At 39.8% G+C, this 24,155-nt stretch overlaps 1 protein-coding gene across 2 annotated transcripts in view; it reads left to right on the top strand.

Moving 5' to 3' along the window:
• The first annotated feature begins 4,319 nt into the window (after window positions 1-4,319).
• The window catches only part of LOC131251786 (AT-hook motif nuclear-localized protein 10-like), a 36,878-nt gene continuing 17,042 nt past the window's right edge, over window positions 4,320-24,155 (top strand). For both annotated transcript variants that reach the window (XM_058252750.1, XM_058252743.1), the window contains exons 1-4: window positions 4,320-4,845; window positions 5,579-5,646; window positions 5,802-5,933; window positions 14,756-14,917. In XM_058252750.1, the coding sequence (XP_058108733.1) occupies window positions 4,509-4,845; window positions 5,579-5,646; window positions 5,802-5,933; window positions 14,756-14,917 (699 nt within the window). In that variant the 5' untranslated portion in view covers window positions 4,320-4,508. The remainder of the gene's footprint in view (window positions 4,846-5,578; window positions 5,647-5,801; window positions 5,934-14,755; window positions 14,918-24,155) is intronic.

The following is a 24,155-nucleotide window of genomic DNA, read 5'->3' as shown; positions in this document are numbered from 1 at the left end:
TGTTACGCAGCTGCCTGAAAGACCCAAAGCTGCGTAGGGACACCGTGTTTTCAATGTAAATCCAGTCCGTCCATCAGGCAAGAACCATCGCTCAACCGTAAATACAAAAGATAGGCTTGCTCGTAAAACCACATGTCATGTGTATTTTAACTTCGGTGAGTTACACCTGATTAACGGGTGTGGTGAATGATGCACTTTATGTTGGGCCCAAAGACAAACCTATAGCTGGCATCATATCTCCATTGTTCCCTGTGATATGACCCACATGAGCTGTAGATCTGATTGATTTTTTTATTTTTTTTATTTTTATTTTTATTTTTAACCTAGCATTGGAACTAACATAACATGATTGAGAGAGTGGATTTACATCAAGACCATGGAACCACACATAGCTCAGGTTTTTCGGGGCCGGAAAAAAGAGGGAGCAGATTACGTGCGACCCTGAATGTGGAGCCACCTAAATCTATGTACCGTATGGCTATATCATTCATTTATTTTTTCAACTTATTTTAGAGAAAATCCTAAAAAAAGAAGTGGATCTAAATCTTGGCAGACCATGCCAGGGAAATAGTGGTAATACAATTAAAACTAGTTGTGGCCCACAAGAGTTTTGGATTAAGTTGATCCTCTTACGCAAGTTACGTGACCTTCTCAACAGATTATATGGTAAATAGATATTATGATGGGCTCTAGGAAGTTTTTAATGATAGGTGTATAATAACTTTTATTTCTTATTGTTTCCTATGAGATAGTCCTCATATTTGGGTATGCTTCATTCCCGGCTTGTGTCCCAAGATGAAACGGAGAAAAAAAAAAAAAAAGGATGTGACTCGGGAGCAGGTTAGGTGAGACCCTGGTTCTACGGAGGTGGGTGGGACTCCTGTGTGTGAGGAGGTCCGCTGTAATGTATGTGGTTACATCCATCCCTATTGGAAGCTTGTTTTAGGGTATGATTCAAAAAATGAAATAGATACATATTTTAGGTGGATCATAATATAAGAAATAGCAGTAATTTGCCATTAAAAATTTCTTATTGGATATGAAAGTTTTGGATCAAGCTGATATTTTTAGTGGTACCTTTGTCCAAAACTTTGTAACCTTATCAACAAGTTAGATGGCAAATAAGCATTTGGGTGGCCCCATGAAGCTTTTAATGTTGAAGATTCAATCACTATTGTTTCCTACGTTATGGTTCCAGGAGATTTGAATTTGCTTCATTTTCTACGTCATGCCCTAAAATAAGTTTTCAAAGCAGTTGTACGGTATGGATTTAAGGCGTATACATCATTGTGAGCCCCCCAGCCAGGGTCCCACCCACCTCGGTGGATCCGAGGTTTCACCTACTCCGCTCCCCTCTGGATATACAGTACACCGATCAAGGTGGGTTCCACGGTCCGAGGGTGGGGCGCATCTTGTCAGGTGTGGCCGGAACGAACCTAATCCGCTTCGGTGAAAACAGGCGTCACAAAGGATTCCGGTCCGTCAGATTCGGTGGACCCCCCTCGACAAACCCGTCCTAACAGGCTTGCCGGTCCCACGCGGGCGAGGCGCAGGTCCGGTCCGTGCCGTCAACGGTCTTCCGACAGCTTTTAAACCGCTGTTGGCTTTGGCAGAGAGGGCCTATTTTTTTTGCTCTTTCCTTTTGTTTTCTTGCTTTTTTTTCCTCTTTTTAATTTTTTTCCTAATTCTCGCAAAAAAACCGGATTTTCTGATTTTTCATTTCACATCAGAAATGAAGGTTTCGGGATTTGAACCCTCTCTTAATATAATAACCCTTATTTTATGCCGGTTTTAACTTTTACAGCAATGCATCGGTTGACCGGATTAGCCCCACCCAATCCCGGTTTTCGGCTTTCTAAAACCGCTGTTATATGCCTCTCAAAGGCAGTTTACCATGTAGCGTATAAAAAACTGCCCGAAGAGTTATTTTCTAATTACCAAAATGCCCTTCATAAAAAGACATTTTTACCTTTTAAAGTTCCCTTCCCTCCTTTTTCCTATGATTAAATCAAATCAATTAAGGGGGTTATCAAAGTTGAATTAGTCAAGCTTCCAATATGGTCCATATGTATGGATCCAGACGTTTACTCTGTTGCCCCAAATCATCAATGGAGAATTTCTCAAATGACAAACTAATAGAGCAATCCCAGCAGCTGATTGCAGTACTCTCTTAGGGATGATGTGAACAGTGTCTCGCCCTGTTTCATGCAGCATCAGGGAAAAATAGACGGCATTAAATACAAATCTTGAACATACGTGTCGTGTGCATGGAAATGAAGTGCTCGACAACTTAGCTCAAATAATAGCATTTATAGTTTCTTTTTGCTTTGCCTTTTTGTTTTTGTTTTTGTTTATTTATTTATTTTTTAAATTGAATGTTTTCTTTTAAAAAATAATAATTTTGAGCTAATTAATTTAAGAATATATAGATTTTAGTATACTAAATGCAAGTAATTCTTTTGCATATTATTGATATACATTGATACATTATCATTTAATGGTTCGAGCTTTTAGAGAAAGTGATTCTTTGATATGGTATGGAGTGAAATATCTTGTATTTGAATCCTATGAGTAACAAAATATACCTCTATGATATATTCACCCATGAGGACCGAAGATTAAGCCTTTATTGTGCGAATGTCAGTCTATTTTGTCTGATATATTTTTATGCAGAATTCTCCCCTGCATGTATACTGAGAGTATTAAAGTCCCTTGATATACATTTATACACTATCCTTTAGTGACTTGAACTTTTAGAGAAAGTTTGTTTATATGATAAGGATAGTGACTTGAACTTTTAGAGAAAGTTTGTTTATTTGATATTTGTATTAGGCTTTTTTTAAATTATGATGTAAAATAGGTTATGGACACTTTCATGTTCAGGATAGACTAAAGAAGGCCCGATCGGAGGGAAGAGTGATCAAGATAGTCAAAATTCTAAAACATGCATATCTCATAAATCAGAATGAATTATTCATCGTACGATATGTGATTTTGGGGTAGGAGAAGCTACTTTAGACAATTAACCCATTATAATGTGTTGCCATGCCAATTTTGTGAGTTTCTATCAAATCCACGGTCAAAAGTTTTTTTTAATTTCATTTTTACTATTTATAATAAGTTTTAGTTCGATCATGACTCTTAATCTTTTAAGCTATAAGAGTCATGCTCCACATGAAAAGATCTTATAAAATTTAGGAGAATAATGTGGTTAAGCTAAATTGGACACTTACTATTTTTAGTCAAAAACCATGAAATCTAATAGAAATCATGACCGCGTATAAATAGTAAGTTTACAATTTATAGTAAGTCAAGAATTTTAGGGAGATAGAATTTGATTCTAAAACTTTTTCTTATGTTTGATATTACTATTTAAAAGATTGTAAATTTATTTTTATTATCGATCAATTTATTTTTGAATTTATTATAATTTATTTTTATTTTCTTATTTTTCTCATTGATTCGAGGAATCTATTAAGTAGAGAGAAGCTCCATGGATTCAAAATAGTTATCCCTGAGAATGAGAAAGATGATGATTGACCTCATCACATCAAGCCTTGCGACAATTTGTTAAGATTTGATGATGGTAGTGAATTTTAAATTCATGAGTGTCTTTGGTAAATGAGTAGTTTACATCATCATTTCATGTTTTAAATTATACAAATTCAAAATTGAATTTCAAAATCAGCTTCTTATAAATGCTCATGTTATCCTTTGACGTCCCACATTTCTAATTTTGCATGGTAAAAGAATAACTTGGAGATATTGTCCACCTTTGCAATTTTCCAAAATAAACCAAAGATTTGGGTTAAAATTGAATCGATACATACATACATGTTTTGCGACAAAAAAATCATGAGATTTGCATGCGTTAACCTATCTTTTCTTTTAACTCATTATTTTCAAAATAATTACAAAGATACCTCTTTTAAATTAACCCAATCCCACAATAATTTTATTGATTTTCTTAATGTTTTAGCTAATTAGTGTACTACAAGAAAAAAATCACAATTAACAAAAAATATAACTAAAAATCATAAGAGCACAGTGATTTCACGCGACATACACTCCATAGCCCACCTGATGAACGGCCAGGATCTTTCTCAACCATTGCAAACACACCCCATTATGTAATTTTCAATGGTCAAGAAAAACTTTTCCACGGAACACTGCATAATAGCGATTTTTATTGAAATCAAATCCATCATCAATTACCCAGGGGCGTTTTGGTCATTTCGATGTGGCTGGCATTTCTGTAAATGTCTTTCCTGATATGAAGCCAGCTCTAACGTTGTAAACATGTACAAAAAGCATTTCTCTCTCCATTGATGGAGAGAGAGAGAGAGAGGGTAGAAAAGGTGTAGCTGTTGTGGCGCCATTCCCAGCAACTGTCCCATTTCAAAAACCAAAACTGAAAATGCTGCCGTCTTCTTCTTAAAAATTTCTTCTACAACATTCTTCACTTCTTATTCAGATCGCTTAATCTCTTCATATGTGTATATGCATGCATGGAAGGAAGAGAGAGTATCGCAGGGTCAGAGTCGGGAGCGTCGGAGTCGTCGCCAGGCAGCTGTGGCGGGAACGGACCGTTGCCACAGGCGGTGAGCATGGAGATGAGCATGAGCATGGAGAGGACATTTGGTGGGGGTGGGAATGAGATGATGATGATGATGATGATGGGGAAGAAGAAGCGGGGCCGGCCGAGGAAGTATGGTCCTGATGGGAACATGGCTCTTGCTCTTTCCCCAGCATTCTCTTCTCCTCCTTCCTCCTCTGAGTTCTCTCCTAAGCGGGGTAGAGGGCGGCCACCGGGTTCCGGCAAACGGCAACTACTCGCAGCACTTGGTCAGTCCAACACCATAAAAAAAACTCTCTCTCTCTCTCTCTCTCTCTCTCTCTCTCTTCCTCTCTCTCCTCATTCGTCTTCTATTGACCAGTTTTCTTATCTGGGTTTCTTTTACTATAATGGAATTTTAGTTTGGGAGGATGAGATTATTTGGGTATGTGATTCTTGGGATGGATTTTGGGATTTTAGTGTTTGTTTAGTCCAATTTCTATGGTTTTAGTGAAATTTTTTATTGTGGTTGATTTGGGTTTTCTTTGTATGTTTGTGTTGTGGTAGAGAACTATTTTTACCATTGTTGTGAAATCCTAGATTGTGGTTGATTTTTTATTTTTTATTTACCTGTTGTGGTTTGATAACAATTATTACTATTGTAATGAAATTTATGCTTTGTGGTAGATTTGGGTTTCTTCTCTTTCATCTTGCTAAAGAGGCAATCAGAGTTATTATTATTATTTTTTTAAATTTAATATGTTTTTGTATAATTTGTTTATATTAGAAGAACAGGGGAAAACAGAGGTATTTGGTGAAATTTCTTTGATACATAATGTCAAAATGCTATGTGTTTGATGGAGAAATGTTTTTACATGTTTTGGTCTGATCATGAGCATATGATCCACTTCGAGTAGTGAACTTATTTTAACTAGATTGGGACTTTGATGTGATCAGCTGTTTTAGTTTTTTCCTTTTTGTTATTTATTTTCATCTCATATCTTGGACTTGAATTTTGTATAGGAGAGTGGGTTGCGGGATCGGCAGGAGGAAATTTCACTCCACATGTTGTAACTATAGCCGCAGGGGAGGTAAATAGATTCAAAGAATGCATGTTGAAGTTATTGTACTTTTGTTCATCTTGTATTTTGATGTTCATCATTTCTTTCCTTGTTGCTCAGTTATTAAACAATGGTAAATGAGCTTTGATATTTAGAGATTAGCATTTATTTGTTCCTTCATGTAGGATGTGGCAACGAAGATACTGTCGTTCTCCCAGAAAGGTCCTCGTGCCATTTGCATCCTCTCGGCAAACGGAGCTATTTCCAATGTTACTCTACGCCAGCCCGGTTCTTCTGGTGGTACTCTGACATATGAGGTAGAAGAACTGTAATCGATTGCCCTTTTTGAGTTTCTATTGAAACTTCTCATAGACGTAAAAGCAACATGCATATGATGTGGTATTTGCATCTTTGTAGTTTCCATGGCCATGTCAATAGGATTTGGTTTTCCTAGTTCATGTCTTTTGGTTGTGTTCATTCACAGGTACATGCGGTGCTTTGAGTCATGACATTCTGAGATACTCATTTTGCATCCTTTCCGAATCATGCTATGTTTTGATTGCGTTTAAAGCTTAGTCATGCTAGCTTCTACTTTGTGCTAAAGTCTTGCAAAATCTATAGAGGCTATGCTGTTTTATTTAGCATTTCATGTGCAGCTTCTCCATATGCTTCTATTCATTTTCTTGTAACTAATTGCTTAATCTGGTTGCAACGTAGTTTTATTTTTTGTTTAAATTCCTGAAGACCCACTACTGCAAGGTGACATGGTTCATAGCTGTATGTTACTATCATCAAAGAGACATTTACCATCCAGAAGGTGAATTTACAAATTTACATAGTTGCTGAAGTTCTGCAATGTGGCATGCTTCATGACTGTATATTACCACGATCAAAGAGGCATTTACCATCTTGAAGGTGAATTTACAAATTTACAAAGTTGCTGAAATTCTGATGTCGTGATAGATTACCTCAATATGATCTGTTCACCAAACTGATTAAAAAACAAAAAGAAAGTTAATAATAATTAGTTCACTGATGTGTCAAAAAAAGATTGTCACCCAAGGGTTAGTTTTAGTGAATCAGTGATTGGTATGAAAAATAATGTTTGTGTTAAACAAATGATCTCCCTCCGTATCCTTAGTATAATATGGCACCTACCTCTTGTAAAGAACTTGTGACTGAAGTATTAGCTTTATAGTGTTATAAAATGACCCCCTCAGTCATTTGACTATAAGCTTAACTGCTAGCTGGTTCAGAGCCATCCAACTTTTCCTTGAAGAAATTGTGGAGAAATAGTGAATGCATTCTTTTCATATAGAAAACTATATCCCAAAACCTAGTTCTCATTAACATCATACTAACAGGTAAGAGCCCAGCTTACATATAAAAATAAAAAATTAAAAAAAAAAAAAAAAAAAAAAAAAAACCCTAAAAGAGGACATGATAAGACAAGTCATCTTCGATCATAACAAAGGATCAGAAATGACCTCTATATTTCATGATCTCTAATTATCGGTGAGCTTTGCTAACCTTTGAAACAATGTCTTATGGCTGCCTTTCCATAAAATGAAATTGCATATTTAGTCTGGTAGGTTTAAGTAGTTGATAGAGAAAAGGGAACATAGTGGAAAAGCCAGGTTGACTCACTAAGTCTCCCAATTTTATTTGGAAGATCTATCTATTAAGAGTTGTTGACTAGATGGAATTTTAGATATCGGCTATAATTAGAGTTCACTTCAGGCAGACAACTTGCATGGTTTTGAATATCAGTATTGGAGGCATAATTGCCTGCCAAAAATTGATATGATACAAGCATATCGTATTCGCATTGGCTAGTATCGGACCATAGCTGTTGAAATTTTTAAGCCAAAGAATTAAGGAAAATATCAGAAAAGGTGAATAGAAATTCAAGAATCTACATTTTTTCTTTTTATTTTGGACATGTATATAATTGTGTATTAGACAAATTTTTATACGAATTTCAACTATTGGCTTGACCAGTTGCAATTTGCAATTTAACAAAATAGGTTCCAATTGAACACAAATCAAGCATGATTTTGCGGGTCGGATTACATTGAAATACAATGAAAAGAAGATGAAAACTAGAAAAAAGCGATGGTTTACCCTTTTCAGATTTTTTCCATAATGGTCCCTTCCACATTGATTTGTTGAATCCCACTTAAATATTGGGCTTTGATCCCCAAAATAGGCCTAGACTAGTCTAAAATGATTTTTCTAAAATTCCTCCATGGTTGAAATGGAAAAAGAACAAGAAATATTGAAAGAAAAATTTCAGGTTTGGTCCTTCATGACCGTATCAGGCAATATCGGTCTCGTATTCGATACGACCTATATTGGCCAATATGGGCCGATAGTGGTCATCCTATTTTTGGGGACAATGTTGCAAATTTTTAAAAGACATGCGTAAAAGTTTTGAAAAACTAATTTTTAATCGTGCAGGATCAATCCCCATCTAGATATTAGCAAATTTCTAAAACCTAATTTTGGATGGTTCAAATCATACCTTAATGCTGTGAGATTTTTTATGTAAGAAATCGATGTTGTTTCTTCTCAGATTAATGTCTCTCCTTGATCCATCCCTAACAAAAAAAATAGAACCAAGCCCACCAATTCTCTACACTATTAAGGCATTAGATAGAGGTTGGAAAAGAAGGGTTATCCATGGTGTGCCGTAAAGGCTGTTATGGGGCTGTAAAGGTAATAGTGGCTACTATTACACGTTACGGGGTTGTAATAGCCGTTATGGAAAAATTGTTGTTGATGTCTTAAATTTGTAAACAACAGGGTCTGTTATGCCATCAACCGATTGCTCAATGCCATCGAGCAGATGTCGATGCCATCGGAAAAATCTGAAAAATCCATGTTTTATTGCTAGAACTTTTTGGTGTTTTACTCGATGTCATCGACATATCGTCGATGCCATTGAAGTCCCATCAAGTGCACGCGCAGATTACATTAGTGCGGGTTTTGTTTCCTATTCCAATTGTGATACTATGTTTATGTGGTGCTATATATATCGGGTGTAATTGGGATTTGGGAGTATATAGAGGCGTTATAGGCTTTCTGATTCGTTCCCGAGGCTTTCAAGGGCATAGCTTGGGCTTGTGAGGTAGATTTGAGGCTTGTTCGTATCGGTAACTCTCTCTTGTAATTTCTGCTTTTATAGTGCATACTTGTCGCTTTGTGCCGTGGTTTTTTCTTGAAAGGGTTTTTCCACGTAAAATTCATATTGTTTGTGTTTGGACTTTGTTGTGCAATTGGTAATACTTTGCTTGATTCAACTTTATGTGCTTTCGCGGTTCCCTAACAAAAATGACCTGTAACCGCCGTTAATGACCTGTTATGTCCCCTATAAAGGCCGTAACAGCCTCGTAATGGTCTGTTATGGGGCAAATACATATTTTTCGGAATATTTTTTCAACGTTATGGGGTAGATTCAAGTTTTTTTTTTCTTACGTTTTTTTCTTTCAATAAAAAAGATTCTGTAACGACCATTACGAGGGCTATAACAGCTGTTATGACCCATATCGTAAAGGTAACGGTGGTGGCCGTTATGTGTTCACAACCCCAAGTGTAGGGTCACGATGTAGTAATAACTCGGTAAGATCGATGTCAAATCCACAGAGACTAAACTTGTACATATTATGAAAATAACTAGAACTAGAACTAGAACTAGAAGAAGATCTAAATCTGAATTCTGAAATAATTGAAAGTGAATGTGAATAATGTTGATTAAAACTTATGAATTTAAAGGTGGGAAGTAGGGTGCCAAGGATCCACTTGTAGTTATCAAGATGCTACCTTACTTGATTCAAGGAACACAATTGGGATTGGAGTCCTATCCTATCCAATTGGAAGATAAAGCAATTTAAATCAAATCTGAACTTTTCATTGACCTAATTCTCAATGGAGGAGAATTGTGATGATTGGAAGGGATTCCATCACCCTACCATGCCTAGGAGATGATGGTGAACAACAAGATTTACCAATCTCCCAACTTCAAAACAAGAAAAGAAGATATCCAAAGCTATCACAACATCTATTGTAATTTGAGTCACAATAAATCATAAAAAACTGAAAATATTCTTTTAATATCAAACTAGAATTTAATGAAGTTCAACATAAACAAGAATCAAAGCAAGATAAACATCCAAACACGCTACAAGCTTCACCTCTTAGCCCTAGCTAAGTGGTTTAGTTAACCATGGACATGATTAAACCAAAAACTCTTAAATAAAACATGAAAATAAACCAAGGAAGAGGAAGAAAAACTCTTGGGAGGCTTCTCCACCCTTTGGCTCCACTCCTTAAACCCTAGAAGATGGTTTGGGGCGTCCTAGGGACTCCTATTTATAGTTGTGAAACACTATCTTTCGTACCGCTTTGGAATTTCTGTAAATCGAGCTTGAAACCGCTTCAAATTTATGCAGCCGCATTACACATCGGTCGGACCGAAGTCGAGTTTGAATCATGACATGATTCTGTTTCAGCAGTTGCCCGATTTCGGTCACACCGAGCTTGGGTTCGATCGGACCGAACTTAACTTTCGGTTGGACCGAATTAATCCTCGATCGAACCGAATTAACTCCGAAATTCATCGTTCTTCGCTAGAGTTTTTTGTGCACTTTCGGTCGCACCGAATCCTTCCTTCGGTTTGGTCGGACCGAACTTGGGTTCGGTCGGACCCAACCTGTCTGTTTCTGTTGTGGATTCTGAAATCTTTCGAGTCCTTTTTCATCCTTTGTACTTCGTTTCTTTGGATCTTTGCCATGTGAATTCTTCATTCTTGGTCTCCTAAGATCCATCCTTTGCCTTGGTGATTCTTGAGCATCAAATCCATGCTTTTAACATTCTTTTCAATCCAAGCTCTTAGATTCACCTCGCAACACAAACATGTATAAAATATACCCATTAAGCATTATCATGTTCATAGAACTAAGAAATAAACAAGGGGAAATATGCAATATTTGACACTCAACATTATGGCCACCCTTATCGTTACGGAATACTTTGGGGCTATCCATCAGATGGGCTCTCCTCTCTCTCTCTACCTCTCTCTCTCTCTCTCTCTCTCTCTAAGTCCTCTTCTTCTAGTGTGGACATCCACTAGAGCGGAGAGAGAGGGGTGGTGTTTTTGGGCTGGTCCTCTTCCCCTTAGGAATAGGATTTATTTCTAGGAGTTATAGGGTTTTGGTGTAGCACTTGTTTTGGTATTGCTCCGCCACCCTTTTGATTTCACTAATGCCCTACAACATCAAAAGTCTGTTATTCTGCCCACACCCAAACAGACTTATGTCCTACTTTACTATGGCAACCAATCCAAGCCTCTAAAACCCAATGTAAGGGTCAAAATTGGACATCAAAAGATTTGAACGTTAGATTTTCATCAAGCTTGATTAAAACAAAAGATCTAATGGGTGAAAACCTTCATAAAACTTTTGAAAATGTTTAACGATCTTGCCCAGGTATGAGTTTGAAGGAGCATATAAAGGGCTAAATCTAGCCACTAAACTTAGCCTCGAGCACTAAGGGATTCCTTTTTAATGTACATTAGGCCTCAACTGAATCTTGACATGAGAGCCCAATAACATGTGTATGTCAGCCACTAATGTAGCATTAAAAGTTGTATTAAAGCCTCATATAAAGACTGTGAAGGCCGTTTGCAATCTCAGGTAAGTTCGAAGGTAAGTCTAAGCTGGTCTATGATCAAGTCGATCCAATTCAAGCATGATGGGTTCTCTCGATTAGGAAACTTGATGTAATTCCTCCTATATAGATATTCAATCAAGCCTAGAACTAGATCCAATGAACAGATGAACATCAATACTCCCATGCTTGAAGGGCAACAACAAATGAATGCCTGATGGTGGAGATTAATCTATCTTGACTCGTTGTCAGTTCACATCGCATAGGATGGCCATAAACAAAATTACGGATTGCCTAGACCTTCTAGGATGGTCATGGAAAATTTCAGGTGTTCAAGGATATGAAACATCAACTCTCCAATGCCCCACTTGGGCAGTTATTTCCATTGCATTCTTTCTCCAAGGCATAAAAGAGATTCTATAGGAAATCTCTATAACCCATTAATCATCCATGCTTCCAATCACAATTAATAACAAAGTGCATAGAAAAGTGGGTCATTAATGACCCAGTTCCATTCACCTTTAGAGGTCACTAATAACCAAGTTCCAATCAACAAATAATAATCGAGTCAAATTGGCTTTGTAGGGCATACGTAAAGCCAACACTCAGGCTGATACAGATCCATGCCATGCTTCGTATTTTAAACCATGGTAACTTGTATTCATTTTAGTGTTATTATCAAGTGGAGTTTTAGTTGTTAGGATAGTCCAGGTATTTTGATTTGGCTGTTGAGAGAGGCTTAGTAGAAAACAGATCTTTGTGGATTAGAAAGACTAAATGTTGCTTCATAATGTCTTTAGAAGTTGGTGTGTCTGGACATGTTGTGTAGTGAGTATTGATTTGGAGATGGAAGGAAATAAAAAAGGATATTAATTCTCCCTTGATGTAGAGGTGAGTGAAGAGTATGCTTTCCTCTTCTTCTTGTTCGTCTTTTGCTTCATTTATCTTCCTTTCTTCTACAATTTAACTGAGAATAACGGAAGCCAAAGCGGTCAAAACTGTTTAGTATGGAGAAGGTCAGCTATTGCACCATAGTGTGTTCATATCATCTAGGATTTGAGAAGACTTAGAGATCTCTCTATTGTGTCTCATGTGCCCCACGAGAAAACTTGTGTCTTTAGAACTAAAATCTTTCCTTTTGTTATGCTATGCTTATTTATTAGATAGTGAAACTAATGATGGTTTGGGAGCTAAAGCATTGCCATGAATTGGTGGAGCAACACAAAAGCTTGAAACTTGTTGTTTCCTAGAGAAATTCTTCTATCGTATTTCTGATATTCATCAGTGCTTGATATCCCTTCCAATAACTTCCAGCCTTCCAAGCAAGTTTGTGACCGCCATGAATTAGACTTTTGAAAGATGGCCTCTTAATGCATCTGGCTTAATTATCAATTTGAATTGACCTGCCAGATCATTATTATCATTATTATTTTTTTGAAGACACAGGGTGTCCCCACCTCTTTTTTTGAAGTGGGACTAATCCCTGCGGATACAGGCAATCACCCACAACCACGTGTATCGGGTAAAGCCAAGGAGGGGAATCGAACCCTCACCTATAGGGAGCAAACCTATGGTGAAGACCATTCGCCCAAACCTTTATTTGACTCAGGATATTATTTAATCTTTTAATTTCTTCAAAATCAAATGTCAAAAAGGCAAAAGATTCAAGATATCTCAGATAGATCATCTTTGACAAGGTTGTCAAGACTTAGCGAGTCTGTCTGGAGTTGATTCAGAGATTATTACACTGTTTGGAGTTGATTCAGAGATTATTTCATTAGTTTACTAGGATCCTAGTGTTGGACTTTTGAATTATGAGATGGGCTGTACATTCAAACTGTTTTCTTCTTGGAGGAAGAGGTGGGCTAGACTATTTCTTCCCAACATCTTCAAGTATTCTGATGATGGAGATTGTGACTGTACATTCAATGTGGTAATGTATGTAAGGCTTCCGTTTGTTGGCCATCACAGATCAACAGTTCTGATTAAACTAGATCGATTAGGCATTGAATGTACAGTGTATGAGCATGCTGGTGGGCCCCACTTGTGAGTGATTGTATAAGCATGATGGCAACACCTCATATGTTTTCACCATGTACGTGTAATCCTGGTGAGTGTGGTGTTTTGTTGTCGTGTGGAGCCTTTGTGAAAGATGAGTATGGTGATGGAGAAGAATCTTCTTTCCCTCTCGACATTTGCAACATACCCCATCTTCACGTTAGCATCTAAAGGGAGAGTTGCGAAAGATTAGTGCATGCTTCATTCTTCGACCTTAAGGATATCAACAATGGTGGAGAATGCAGGTAAGTTCAACCTCATCAAATTCCATCATCGGAGCATGGACAACTGGGGAAACAGTTGTTTAACATTGTATCCATTTTACATACAAATTTGTAGAGCAAGCTTGCTTTTGCCAAATTATTTTCTCCAACCTGGTTGCCGGTAATTTATATTGTTCATGGCTTAAGAAGGTTTTGATTCCAATGTTCAGAAAAGAAGGAGAAGAAGGTTTTGATTCCATCCAACTGAAAGGTTGTTCTCATCACTGATTTTGTACAGAAAATCTTGATTTGATATTCAAATTCTTGGTATGGGAGAAACTATAGTGCACAACTATGCATTATATTTCTGCCAAAACATGTAGATGATATTTCTTAGTTTGCGAAAAAAAAAGGGTTTCAACACCTTCGCTCATACAAATCACACAGCTAGCATCTTATGGCTTTTTATTTTAACATTTGTAGAAAATCAATTGGTTGGCTTCACATCAATGCCATCGGTGAATTCACCAGTCTATAGAATGACATTTTTTTGCCATTCCTCTTCTACATGTTTAATAGTCTGCCACTTCAAGGAAGAATGCTTTACGTTTTCGCATTCAGTCCACTTCAGAAATAGTGAAGACGCCATAAGGGGTAGAACCATTGCAATCTGTGATATTTTAAATGTCTCAACTCAGAAATAGTCCTGAAACTGCTTAGATTACCTCTGGGGGTTTTATATACCTGGTTTCCTTCAATTACTTGCTGAACAACTAGTTTTATGGCTTGGAGAACACTTCATGGCATGATCTCTTAACACTACATATCTACATTGGACAATAGAATAAACTCTCAAATGGAAGTTTTTGGCGACCCACTGCGACCACTATATTTTGCAGCTTTATGCTTAATCATAAGAATATGATACCATGGTTATAAGATTATGATTTCCCCTCAAGTCATGGATTGGCCTGGTTTATGGGCCCATGGCTCACCATGGAGGGCACACATCACGGTGGGGCCCACAGAGCTTGACCTCATGGGAAGTTCCCATGAGGGGTGCGTGCGTGCATGTGTGTGTGTGGGCGTGCGCATGTGTACATACTTCTCTCATCTATGGTTTTATGCCATTTTTGTGCACTAGTTCTTTCATCGTCATGCTTAGATGTCTTGTATATGGTACATGAGCTGTTTAATACACTTCCATGCAGGGCCGCTTCGAGATATTGTCTTTATCTGGGTCCTTCACACTCACTGATAATGGCGGCATACGTAGTAGAACTGGTGGGATAAGCGTTTCATTGGCGGGTCCTGATGGCCGTGTCGTCGGTGGTGGAGTTGCAGGGTTACTACTGGCTGCAAGCCCAATCCAGGTAAGACATTGCTTCATTACTATATTTGTGACTGATTGAGATGCCCAATGATCTTGAGAAACTTTCAAATATTACCTATGTTTACCAGGATTTTCATAAGGGTAATTGCGGGTCCTCATAATTAAGGGTCACTTCAATCTTTATGTCCATTGAAAACAGAATTGTGTCTGCTCTTCCATTATTTGTCAAGGGAGAGGAAAAACTGCTGATGTATCTAACGCCAATACAAGGACAAAGAAGTATCTACTACCTATAACTGTCCTTCATGGACCATGCATATTTGAAATTGTCCAGAGAAATTTTAAAAGAAAATCTGTTGATAAATTTATATCTATGGCTAACCTGAATAATAAAAAGATGTCTGCTAACTATCCCTCAGTGGGATGTATAGAAGTTTGATAGTCGTACATAAGATGTAACAAGTCTACTCCCAAACTACCGCAACTTACCCACTATCAAGAAGATACAGCACAAATACTTGTATTAGATTTGTGTATGATATTTATATTTATGTTTTAACCAAATCATGTTGTATCAGGTTCCTTATTTTCTAACTCTCACAGAATTTTCTTATCTTTTCGTCGAAGGTATTAAAAAGGAACGTTGTAAAATCTTTGTAAATGTTCATAATTTGGATAAGTTTTACATGCTAGAAAGACAAACAAAGGGAGAGATTGTGGGCTTTTAGTGTTGCACCATCAAAACTGTTAGATTAGATTGTGATAATCTTCCTAGATTAGGACAATCCCTTATCTTGTTAAGATGTACATCTGTTAAGATCTTCTACAGATCTTTATAAATCTCCTACCTCTTCTATACTCTTCATTGTCAATGGAATTGATATAACAGAGTTTCCACCATGTAGTCTCTTTTGTTAATGCACTATCGTAGGTGTTCATCGGTAATCTGTCCGCCATCGGCACAAATATGAGCTGTTCACCTGTTTCTGCCCTTTTTTTTTTTTTTTTTACATCTCTGCTTTAACCTCTTCGCCATCATTGACATTCACCGCACACTGTCCCGACATCTTGAGCAATCATTCAATCAAGCATTTGTGCAATCACATCTTGGTGTCTCATCTGATCGAATCAGATACCTGATTTGATCAACTAGGAAGTCCGATCAAATTGAAATTGGTCTCCCAATACATTCATTGCAAATTGCGACTAAACCGGATGGGCATCACTGTTACTATTGCACATCGTTTTCTACAGGTTTGATGGGGACATCATGCGCTCATGCGCACGCACGCTGCCTCTCCTATGTACGTATGCACGGAGAAGGAGGGCCCCACCATCGATCTAGCTCGATGACGATGTCCAGGGAGGGCCTCCTAGTTAGAAGACAGAGTTTTGATTCAAAAAGTGGGCCCAATAGTCAAGAAAACCCAATCATGGAATCTCATGATCGTGGCCCATTAGTTGGATTAAGTTTATACTTTAGGTTTTGCTTATTTATATTATTTAGAACATCATAAACGCTTTAGATTTTTTTTGATTGATTTTTATTTTAGTTTACTTCATCGCCAAGTGATAGGTTACGCACATGGCGCGAGTTTTGGGGTATAGGGTTTTCTTATAAATAGGCACCCCTTGTAGTTCTTTTGATTCATTGAAATTTAATAAAAATTCCTGCAAGTTTTTTCTACTCTCTGAGTTTTTGAGTTGTGGAAAAATTCAAAGTGGGTGCGAAATCCTCCCTTTTTCGAAGGGCTAACTATCGTGGTGCGAAGCCACATCTATCCCCATCCGCCCCTACTCTATATCATCCATATTTTCCCTGTTTTACAATCATCCTCGCTTCGAATCCGCTAGTTTTTGTAGCAGTTCTTCTCCATACAGCCAGTTTCCAGAATCTGGCCTTGCAAGAGTGCTGAAACTTCGGCGGAGCACTACGCATAGACCGCATCTCAGATCGAGCTGAAAATCAAGGGTTTTGGAGTCCTCCCCTGGTTGACCGAACCCTAGGAGTCGGTTCGGGGAATCGGGCCACACTCGCATGTGTAGCCAGGCTCCCGCGCACGTGCGCTAGGCCCTGGCTCGTTGTTCACACGCGCGGACTATCCTAGGTTCAGGTTTCCTCCTTATTTTCCCCCTTTTCATACCTGTTTTCATAACCCTAACCCTAGATTACATTATCCCTAACTTATTTGCCTCTTTTCTCACCCTAGGGTTTCTTGAATTGAAATTGGGGAATCCCTTGGATTAGAGATTGATTGCTGTGCATGTGTGGCTGAATTCTATTTCCCTTCGAGCATCGTTTAGTCCATAATTTTATTGATCCAGTCCTAACCTCTGTTGGCCTGGACCTGTGTAGATTCCCCTTTACTTGAATGTTTGAGCTTTTTGTGTGGGATGTGGAATTATTATGTGATTGTTCTGAATTAGTATGATCTAAGATTGAAATATTGCATATCATATTTAAATTTCATGTCCTGCATCAAATTTGGCACCTCCCTCCGCGATTTCCTTGTCTGGGAGTTACATTCAGGAGGGGTTGCGGATCATTTTGGTTGAGACAAGACCATTGCCTTAGTGGAGGATAGGTTTCATTGGTGAAGCCTCAAGCGAGACGTGACCAAAATTATAGGGCAGTGTCGTACTTGTCAGCTGGCAAAGCGAAAGAAACAAAATACAGGATTATATACTCCTTTGCCAGTTCCATTCATCTCTTGGCAAGACATCAGTATGGACTTCGTGCTTGAACTTCCCAAGACTATTTGTAAACATGATTTCATATTTGTTGTCGTGGACCATTTCTCTAAGATGACCCACTTCATTCCTTGTTCTAAGACCTCCGACGCTTCTCATTTTGCCAAGCTGTTCTTTTGACACATCTCATATTTAATTTTGATGCATTGTCCAGCCTTTCGCCTAACCATCCTGATTCCCCATATTTATCCCTTGATCCATGGCCTCTTCCTGACCTTTCTTCCCAGCCTCTACCTCTCATACCTAACCTTCACACACCAAGAGAGGAAATAGAGGATATCCTGGTCCATCAAATAGTTTCAACGTTGGACGGCGGGTTTCAGAAGTACCTGGTTAAATGGAAGTCACACCCAGCTTCAGACAGCACATGGCTCACTGAGGAGGAGCTTCAGAAACTTGATCCTGACATCCTAGAGCAGTTCAGGAGTTTTATTTCGCTAGTGGCGAAATCTTCGCAGCCGGGGAGAGTTGATGAGGACATCATGCGCACGCGCGCCGCCCCCTACGCACGTATGCACGGATAAGGAGGGCCCTACCGTCGATCTGGCTCGATGACGACGTCCAGGGAGGGCCTCTTAGTTAGAAGATAGAGTTTTGATTTAAAGAGTGGGCCCGATAGTCAAGAAAAGCCCATCATGAGATCTCATGATCGTGGCCCACTAGTTGGATTAAGTTCATACTTTAGGTTTTGCTTATTTATATTATTTAGAACATCATAAACGCTTTAGTTTTTTTTGATTGATTTTTATTTTAGTTTACTTCATCGCTAAGTAATAGGTTGCGCACATGGCGCGATTTTTGGGGTATGGGGTTTTCTTATAAATAGGCACCCCTTGTAGTTTTTTTGATTCATTGAAGTTTAATAAAAATTCCCGCAAGTTTTTTTCTACTCTCTGAGTTTTTAAGTTGTGGAAAAATTCAAAGTGGGTGCGAAGTCCTCCCTTTTCGAAGGGCTAACTACCGTGGTGCGAAGCCACATCTATCCCCATCCACCCCTACCTTCTATCATCCATATTTCCCCCCTTTTACAATTATTCTCGCTTCGAATCCGCTAGTTTTTGCAAAAGTTCTTCTCCATACAACCAGTTTCCAGAATCTGGCCTTGCAGGAGGGCTGAAACTTCGGCGGAGCACCACGCACAAATCGCATCTCAGATCGAGCTGAAAATCTAGGGTTTTGGAGTCCTCCCCTGGCCGACCGGACCCTAGGAGTCAGTTCGGGCAATCGGGCCACGCTCGCACGTGCGCCAGGCCCTGGCCCGCTGTCCGCACGCGCGGACTATCCCAGGTTCAGGTTTCCTCCTTATTTTTCCCCTTTTTCATACCTGTTTTCATAACCCGAACCCTAAATTGCATTATCCCTAACTTATTTGCCCCTTTTCTCACCATAGGGTTCCTTGAATTGAAGTTGGGGAATCCCTTGGATTAGGGACTGATTGCTGTGCATGTGTGGCTGAATTCTTTTTCCCTTTGAGCATTGTTTGGTCTAGAATTTTATTGATCCAATCCTAACCTGTGTAGGCCTGGACCCGTGTAGATTCCCTTTTACTGGAATGTTTGAGCTTTTCGTGTGGGATGTGGAATTATTATGTGATTGTTTTAAATTAGTATGATCTAAGCCTGAAATCTTGCACATCTTATTTAAATTTCATGTCCTACATCAAGGTTGCAGATTGTAGCCATCGTCATCGCCTCAAGGCCTGAACCTGTCGCCACCCATACCTAGATCTAGCCGAAATCGGTGTCTAGACCTGTTGATGATAATCTCTCCATTTGCACAACGCAACTCTTCACCTGAACTGATCTCCAAACCGAGTTTCCATCAACCCGAATATGCTACCCCTCCCGCTGCCCTTGTTCTCCCCCTTTTAACAATGTGAAGAGGTGTGGTAAACCCCTTTTTAGGTCTTCTTTTTTGTCATTTTGATAGTGCACTTCTGTGCACAAACATCTGTGGGCCTTCTCTCCTGGCTGCTTGCTAATTCAGCCACCATCCACTATGTTCATCTGCATTTGTCACCAACCTATTATTGTCATACCTGTTTCTATTCTACCAGATTTTCTTTGTACTTATCCTGTTGTCTAGGCCCCCTTTTTTTTTTTTCGGACTTGTTAATGTGCCGTGCTTCAGACTGGACCTTGTCATTATGTTGGCCTTATGACCAGACATGTTCTTTGTGATGGGATTTCCTCCCAGGACTCGACCGGTCGTGAGCCTCGCTCGACCGGTCGTGGGTGGCACTCGACCGGTCGAGTGGGGCTCAACTCAAAGTCTAGCGACCATCTGATTATTTTCTCCGAGGTGCTTGACCAGTCGAGGGAGGTTCTCGACCGGTCGAGGACTCTACTTGACCAATCGAACTTACGCAGATTCGTTCCGCGATTTTTTGTGGATTGCGGAAATCAGAGTCTTTTCGCAACAAGGTGCGGAAGGGAGTTTCCTAAACTATAAATAGGGGTGCTTAGGGCTTTTCTAGGTAATGCAATAGGGTTTCCTAAAGGGTTTAGGGTTATCAAAGGTGAGAGAGAGAGAGAGAGAGAGAGAGAGAGAGAGAGCTTGTGGAAGGGAGGTTATGCTCGTGGAGGTGATCTACTGTGCAATCAACATCTCAGCGCTTCTACGTCCTCGTGATCAGTGAGATCTCTCCGTTTTTCTTTTATTCTCTTATTGTTTATCCACTCCTGCGTGAGTGAAGAAGGTTGTAACGTTATACTTCATAGTGGATTGTTGATCTGGACTAGGTCTTGTGGTTTTTACCTCTTTGAGGGTTTTCCACGTAAAAATCTCTTATGTGGTGTGGTTTATGCTTTGATTGTTTTTCATTGCTTTATTATCCCATAATTCTAGTTTGTTGCGGGGGGCTAAATCCTAAGGTTTTGTGCAAGGCCCCCAACAAAGTGGTATCAGAGCTAAGTTCATTGAACGGGTATGATCGGTTTTAAATTATGGAAGGTGGCTCATCAAGGATGATCAGCCTCAATGGTTCTAACTGGATCATATGGAAGGCTAAGATGGAGGACTTGCTTTATTGCAAGGACTTATATCTCCAATTATAGGCATATTAGCAAAATCCAAGGATATGTCTGATGATGATTGGAAGAAGCTGGACCGAAAGGCGGTAGGGTTTATTAGACAATGGTTGGACGATTCTGTATTCCACCATGTGTCTGTAGAGACCTCAGCCGCTAGCCTATGGCTGAAATTACAAAGGGTTGTATGAGAGGAAGACAACTGGTAATAAGATTTTTCTGATAAGGTGACTTGTAAATCTCAAGTTCAAAGATGGTGGTTCTGTGGCCGAGCACATGAATGAGGTCAGCAATATAGTGAACCGGCTCTCCGCTATGAAGATGGTCCTGGATGATGAATTACAGGCTTTGCTATTACTTAGCTCATTGCCTGACAGTTAGGAGACATTGGTGGTGTCTCTAAGTAACTCCGCGCTAGACGGAAAGATATCTATGGAACAAGTAACTAGTTGTCTCTTCAATGAGGAGACAAGGAGGAAGTCTCAGGGGTCTACTCAGCAAGAGGCCCTTGTGACACAGGAACGGGGGAGATGAAAGAACAGGAAGGGCGGGAAGGCCCGAGATAAATCAAGAGGCAAGTCGAGTACCAGGAAGGTTGTTGAATGCTGAAATTGTGACAAGAAGGGCCACTATAAGCATGAATGTCGTAAGAATAAGAACGACAAGAAAGGAAAAGGGAAGGAGAAGGAAGATGAATCAGATTCCACTGCGGTCGCTTCAGATGGCGATGTTGTAGTTATTCTTTCTGCAGATCATGATGTTTGTCTCACGGCTACGAGTTAGGATACTGACTGGGTGATAGACTCGGGAGCCTCTTTTCATGCGACTCTACGCAGGGACTTCTTCACAAGCTACAAGTTAGGTGACTTTGGGACCGTGAAGATGGGAAATTTTGGCGTATCGAAGATCGTAGGGGTCGGTGATATTTGTGTGAAAACCGATGTGGGCTACATATTGGTTCTCAGGGATGTGAGGCATATCCCAGACTTTCGCCTCAACTTGATGTCGATGGGAAGGTTGGATGATGATGGCTATGAAAGCCTATTTGTTGGTGGGCGCTGGAAGCTCATCAAGGGTTCATTGATCGTGGCCAGAGGAAAGAAGTGTTACACCCTTTACAAGGCAAGTGTCGGTATGTGCAAGGGTAGGTTGAACACAGTGGAAGATTCAGCTATTGACATGTGGCACAGGCGTCTAGGCCACATGAGTGAAAAAGGGTTTCAGGTACTAGTGAGGAAGCGGCTCCTTTTAGATGTGACAGGTACACCTCTCAAAACCTGTATTGATTGTTTATCAAGGAAAGAGCATAGAGTTTCATTTGTTAAAACTGCTTCTTATGTTAATAAAGTGTATGTACTAGATTTGGTTTATTCTGATATTTGTGGTCCTATGAGGACAAAAACCTTGGGTGGGGCATTGTATTTTGTCACTTTTATAGATGATGCATCTAAGAGGGTTTGGGTTTATGTTTTGAAATCCAAGGACGAGGTCTTTGGTGTGTTTAAATTGTTTCATGTTATGGTCGAGAGAGAGACAGGCAAATCATTGAAGCGCATCTGCACTGACAATGGTGGTGAATACATTGGCGACTTTCATGAGTATTGTAAGTCCCTGGGTATATGGCATGAACAGACGGTTCCTAAGACCCCCCAACATAATGGTGTGGCTGAGCGAATGAATCGCACCATTGTAGAGAGAATCAGATGCATGTTATCCCATGCGAAATTGCCCAAGACGTTCTGAGGAGAAGCAATGCACACGGCGGTGTATTTGATAAACAGGTATCCATCAACCTTGTTGAATGGAGAAGTACTTGAGAAGGAGTGGACTAGACATGATCCATCGTACAGTCATCTCAAGGTGTTTGGATGCAGGGCATCCGTTCATGTACCAAAGGACGAGAGGTCCAAGCTCAATATGAAGATCATGCAATGTGTGTTCTTGGGGTACGGTGATGAAAAGTTCGGCTACAGATTATGGGATCCGACCGAGAAGAAGCTCATCAGGAGCAGAGATGTGGTTTTCTTTGAAAATCAGTGTATAGAAGACATTGGTAAGCCAGAGAAGAACCAGCCTAGTTTAGGTGAGTTAGAGGACATGGATCCGATTATTCCTCCCGTGGTGCCTGATGAAGGGGGAGTACAGCAAGGTGCAGAGGACGAGGGAGTTCCTACAGAAGATGGACAAGGGAAGTAGCCCCCACTTGATCCACTTGTTGAGTCACTGGTGATGGGGTCATTTAGGGACAGACAGCTGTCTAAGAGGTACTCGCCGCATGAGTACATTATGCTCACTGATGGGGGAGAGCCAGAAGATTATTTTGAGGCCCTAGCCGACGAGCATAAGGGAGAGTGGTTGAAAGCTATGTAGGAGGAGTTGGAATCCTTGCATAAGAACCACACCTATGATATAGTAAAATTGCTTAAGGGCAAGAAAGCTTTGAGCAATAAGTGGGTGTTCAGAAAGAAGGTTGAGCAGAAGAATTCACAGACGAGGTTCAAGGCCAGACTTGTGGTGAAAGGGTTTGGTCAGAGGAAAGGCATAAACTTCGAGGAGATATTCTCACCAGTAGTGAAGATGACATCTATACGGGTGTTGCTTGGGTTGGCGGCTAGCATGAATCTGGAGATAGAGTAGTTAGACGTTAAAATTGCCTTCCTCTATGGTGACCTAGAAGAAGAGATCTACATGCACCAACCAGAGGGGTTCAAAGTCAAGGGCAAAGAGCATATGGTGTGTAGGCTGAGGAAGAGCTTGTATGAGCTGAAACAAGCTTCATGGCAATGGTACAAGAAGTTCGACTCGTTTATGTTGAAGCATGGGTATGACAGAACAGAGTCGGACCACTGTGTGTTCACGTGCAAGTTCTTAGACGGTGATTTCGTAGTTTTGCTATTATACGTTGATGACATGCTCATCATGGGAAAAGACATCAAGAAGATCGACAGGCTGAAACAGGAGTTGGGTAAGTCGTTTGCAATGAAAGACTTGGGCCCGGCTAAACAGATCCTAGGAATGGAGATAACCCGTGACAGAAGCAGCAGGAACCTTTAGCTGTCACAAGAGCGGTATATTGAGAAAGTCTTAGAGCGGTTCAATATGAATGCCGTGAAGTCGGTCAGTACTCCACTGGATGGTCACTTCAGATTGAGCGACAGGCAGTGTCCCAAGACGAAGGCAGAGGTGGAAGAGATGTAGAAGATACCCTACGCGTTAGCCGTAGGAAGTTTGATGTATGTTATAGTGTGTACACGCTCAGACATAACATATGTGGTTGGTGTTGTCAGTCGATATCTTGCCAATCCTGGCAAAGAACATTGTGCAGCGGTGAAGTGGATACTGAGGTATCTAAGAGGCTCATCCAGGTTGAGCCTATGCTATGGTGACGGAAAACCTGTGTTAGAGGGCTACACAGATGCAAATATGGCAGGTGACATAGACTTCAGGAAGTTTACATCAGGGTTCATGTTCACGTTTGCAGGGGGAGCGGTTTCTTGG

Source organism: Magnolia sinica, chromosome 1 (genome assembly GCF_029962835.1).
Source record: "Magnolia sinica isolate HGM2019 chromosome 1, MsV1, whole genome shotgun sequence".
Lineage (NCBI taxonomy): Eukaryota > Viridiplantae > Streptophyta > Magnoliopsida > Magnoliales > Magnoliaceae > Magnolia > Magnolia sinica.
Note: the sequence above shows the minus strand (reverse complement) of the source record. Positions and strands in the feature narration are given on the sequence as shown.